A 3,229-nucleotide genomic window follows, 5' to 3' on the forward strand; every position below is an offset into this window, starting at 1 on the left:
TTTATTTCTCCCTAAACAAATGATCAAAATCAACCCACCCAACCCAACTCTGCTTGACCGTCCTCGTGGCAGAGACGCACCGCTTCGCATACCCAGCAACTGAAAAGAAGCAGGTTTTCTGCCCATCAGTGGTGTCCATCAGGTATTTACCTGGCTCTTTCAGCTTCGTCGATGTTGCCACACAGTGATACAGCAAAGGGTCTTTTTTTTTTTTTTTTTTTTTTCTGGGAAAGGAAAAGAAGGAAAGTGTCAGGAAGAGGAGGGCTCCCCTGGTTCTCCCGGTATCTCCTGCAGGCGGCTGGACCCTGGCGCAGCCCAATATCATGGCATGAGGCTTCCTTATAGGTTTGGTGCAGTCCTGCTTTCTGCAAAGGCCAGTGAAGATGACTTCCGACAGTTCAGTGCATTAAGGAAAACAAGCAGGAAGAAACATTTTTTAAAAGGTAAAAAAGAAAAAAAGTGCTTGAAATTAATTCTCGGGGACGGATCTGGAGGGGGAAGCCCTGTGTGCGGTGTGCCCTGTCCGCTGACTCCTGCCCGGCCGGCCGCACAAAGCCCTCCAAGGTCCAGGCTCCCGAGCAGGGCCGGTGGGAAAGGCCTTTCCTTTAGGGGAAGCAACCTTTGCTGCAGTGGTTTCCAGGGGGGGAGTTGTATTCCTTGACCTGCGGCCCCTCCACCTCGGCCTCGGAGGCCTCACAACTTTTTGGCACTGTCGTGGCACGCCGCGGCCCGGAGGGTGGTGCCCGCCAAGCCCCGGCTGCTGACCCGCCGGACCAGCACTTTGGACACCGGGATTTTTGTTCTGGGCAGCTCGCTCCGGGCTGGCTGCTGGTGCACCACCGGGTGGCTGGATGGAAGGTTCGCGAGGTGCTTGACGCTGATAGGGATCTTGGAGTCCTTCAGCAAGCTTCCCGGCGTCCGCAGGGGACAGGTGACGGTGGCCGGGGACACCGGCTTCAACCGGGACAAGCAGGACGTCTCCTCGCCGGCGGGCAGGGCCGCGGGGCTTCCATCGGGCTCGGCGTAGAGGTCGTAGAGCGCGTCGCCGCTGTCGCTGTCCCGGGGGAGGCCCACCTTCCTCGCGCCGTCCTCCTCGGGCCCGGGGGTGGTGGAGTCCCAGTAGCCCTCGTCGCTGTTGGGGACGCCTTCCTGCGGCTCCTTGTCCGGCTGCTTGGGCTCCTCCTTCGGCTGGAGCTCGGCGGGGATCCGCTGGACCCTCCTGCGCTTGACCGAGGACGCCTCCTTGGCCCCCTCCGCACACCTGGCGTCTTTGGGGGTCTCGGGTGGCACCTGCGCTTCCGGCGCCGCCGCCGCCGCCGCCGCCGCCGTGGCCGCTCCCTCCTGGGGCCCCTGTCCCTGGTCCTCGGTCTGGGAGAGCATGTCCCAGAACTCCTGCACGTAGGAGTCGTCCGCCTCGGCCGGGCTCGCCATCTCCTCCCCGCCTCCCTGGTAGGCCACCACGCCGGGGGGCTTTTTGGCGGGGCCCGGCTGGCCCGGCCCGGGGGCATGCTTGGCACAGCTGGGCCCTGCCTCGTCCTCGGGGTCTGCGATAATATCTCCGCAGCCTGTAAGAGAGTCAAAGCTTTTCAGTGAAGTCACGTCAGAAAACATCAGACAAATACGATCGGCCGATGGGTCGGAGGGCGGATCGACCGAGGAAGGGTCGGGGGCGGCGGGCGCGCGGCCGCCTTCGGAGTCGGCCGGCTGGGCAGTCTCGGCCGGCGCGGCCCCGGGCCCGGCGGCGTCCTCGGCCGGCCGGCCCTCCCCGGCGCGCGGCTCCGGGGCCGCGCGGGGCCGCTCGGCGCGCCCGGGCCCCGCGGCGCCCTCTCCCGGGGCGCAGGCCGGCGCCGGCTCCGGCTCCCCCGCCGCGGGCTCACCTGCTGGCTCCGGCCGGGCATCGGCGCCGGGGCGGTGCGGCTCGCGCGCGGCCGCGGGCGCCTCCTCCTTGACGCACTCCAGGCTGGCGGTGAGCGAGCCCGGCCGCGCCAGCTCGCCCGGGGCCCCCGCGCGCCCCGCCGGCGCAGCATCCTTGGGCCGCCGGTCCTTCCTGCGCCAGCGCACGCCGCCGAGGAGCCCCCGCAGCCCCCGCTTTTGTCTGCCGGCGGCCGGGCCCGCGTCGGCCTGCTCCGCCCTGCCGCTCTCCGGCCGCCCGTTCTTCCGCAGGAGCGAGAAGAAGCTGTGCGACTTGGCCACCGAGGCGCCGGCGGCCGAGCCCGCGCCGCCCGGGGCCGCCCGGGGGGCCGCGGGGCCCGGCCGCGCCCCGTCCCCGCTGCCCGCGCGCGGCTCCTCGCGGCGGCCGCCCTCCAGCACCAGCGCCTCGGCCAGCCCGTCGTGCGTCCGGCTCCGCACCAGCCCCGCGCCCTTCCCGTCCCCTTTGTTTTTGACCCCGAAGATGCTGGGCATCGTGCCACCCGGCTTCCTCTTCTTGAACAGTTTGAAGGCGGCCTTATTAATCTTCCCCGACGGCGGCTCGGCGGCCGGCGGCTCGGCGGCGCGATCACAATGCAAGTCCATGTCTGCCGCGAGGGTCCCGGCCGCGGCCCGCGCCTTCCTCCTGCAGCCCCCCGCGGCCGCGCGCCCGCCGCTGACAGCCGCGCCGCGCCCGCCCGTCTCCATGGAAACCGCGGAGCAGCCTGTCGTCAGCGCGGCCCGCGCCAGGCCACTGTCACCCGCGCTCTAAATCAACCCGAGCCGCGCCGCCGCCGCCGCTGCGCAAGGAGCGCGCCTAAAAGGCCGGCTCCCCTCCTGCCGGGGCTTATATAACGCCCTAACCCACTTCGCGGCCGACGCGGCTTTGTGCAGCAGCTTTTCTGTGGCGAGAGCAGGCAGCAGAGCCTCGAGCTGACTGCAGAAATTAGAGCCGTAATCTTGGAAGGCAGATTCCATCCAGCCTCACCCACCTTCCGATCCTCCTCCTGCCTTGCTCTTTCCAGAAGCCCAATCGTGGATCACAAAATGCTCCCAAACGGACAAAGAAACGCAGCCCAGCACGAGCCGCTGATTTCCCTCAACGCCCACCCCGGACTCCATGAGTCTTCATGCCTTTCCCACGCCCTTCATGTCCGTGTTTTCCATTTGGGTACCAAGCCCGGCCGGCACGGAGGGTGTCTGCTTACATCGGTCTTGTCCAGGGCTGAGCGCAGCCTCCAGGTGGATGTGGAATCCCTATGACTGCGGCTCTGATTCTTGCTGCAAAAGCATCGGCCAACAGTCCGATGCCAATCGGCAG

At 67.5% G+C, this 3,229-nt stretch overlaps 1 protein-coding gene across 1 annotated transcript; it reads right to left on the reverse strand.

Moving 5' to 3' along the window:
- Positions 1-226: 226 nt before the first annotated feature.
- AMER2 (APC membrane recruitment protein 2) lies at positions 227-2,680 on the reverse strand. Its single transcript, XM_047756455.1, has one exon. It carries the CDS (start codon positions 2,614-2,616, stop codon positions 694-696), a length of 1,923 nt encoding a protein of 640 aa, XP_047612411.1. The 5' UTR covers positions 2,617-2,680; the 3' UTR covers positions 227-693.
- Between the last annotated feature and the right edge of the window lie 549 nt (positions 2,681-3,229).

The sequence above is a fragment of the Phacochoerus africanus genome, chromosome 13 (genome assembly GCF_016906955.1).
Source record: "Phacochoerus africanus isolate WHEZ1 chromosome 13, ROS_Pafr_v1, whole genome shotgun sequence".
Lineage (NCBI taxonomy): Eukaryota > Metazoa > Chordata > Mammalia > Artiodactyla > Suidae > Phacochoerus > Phacochoerus africanus.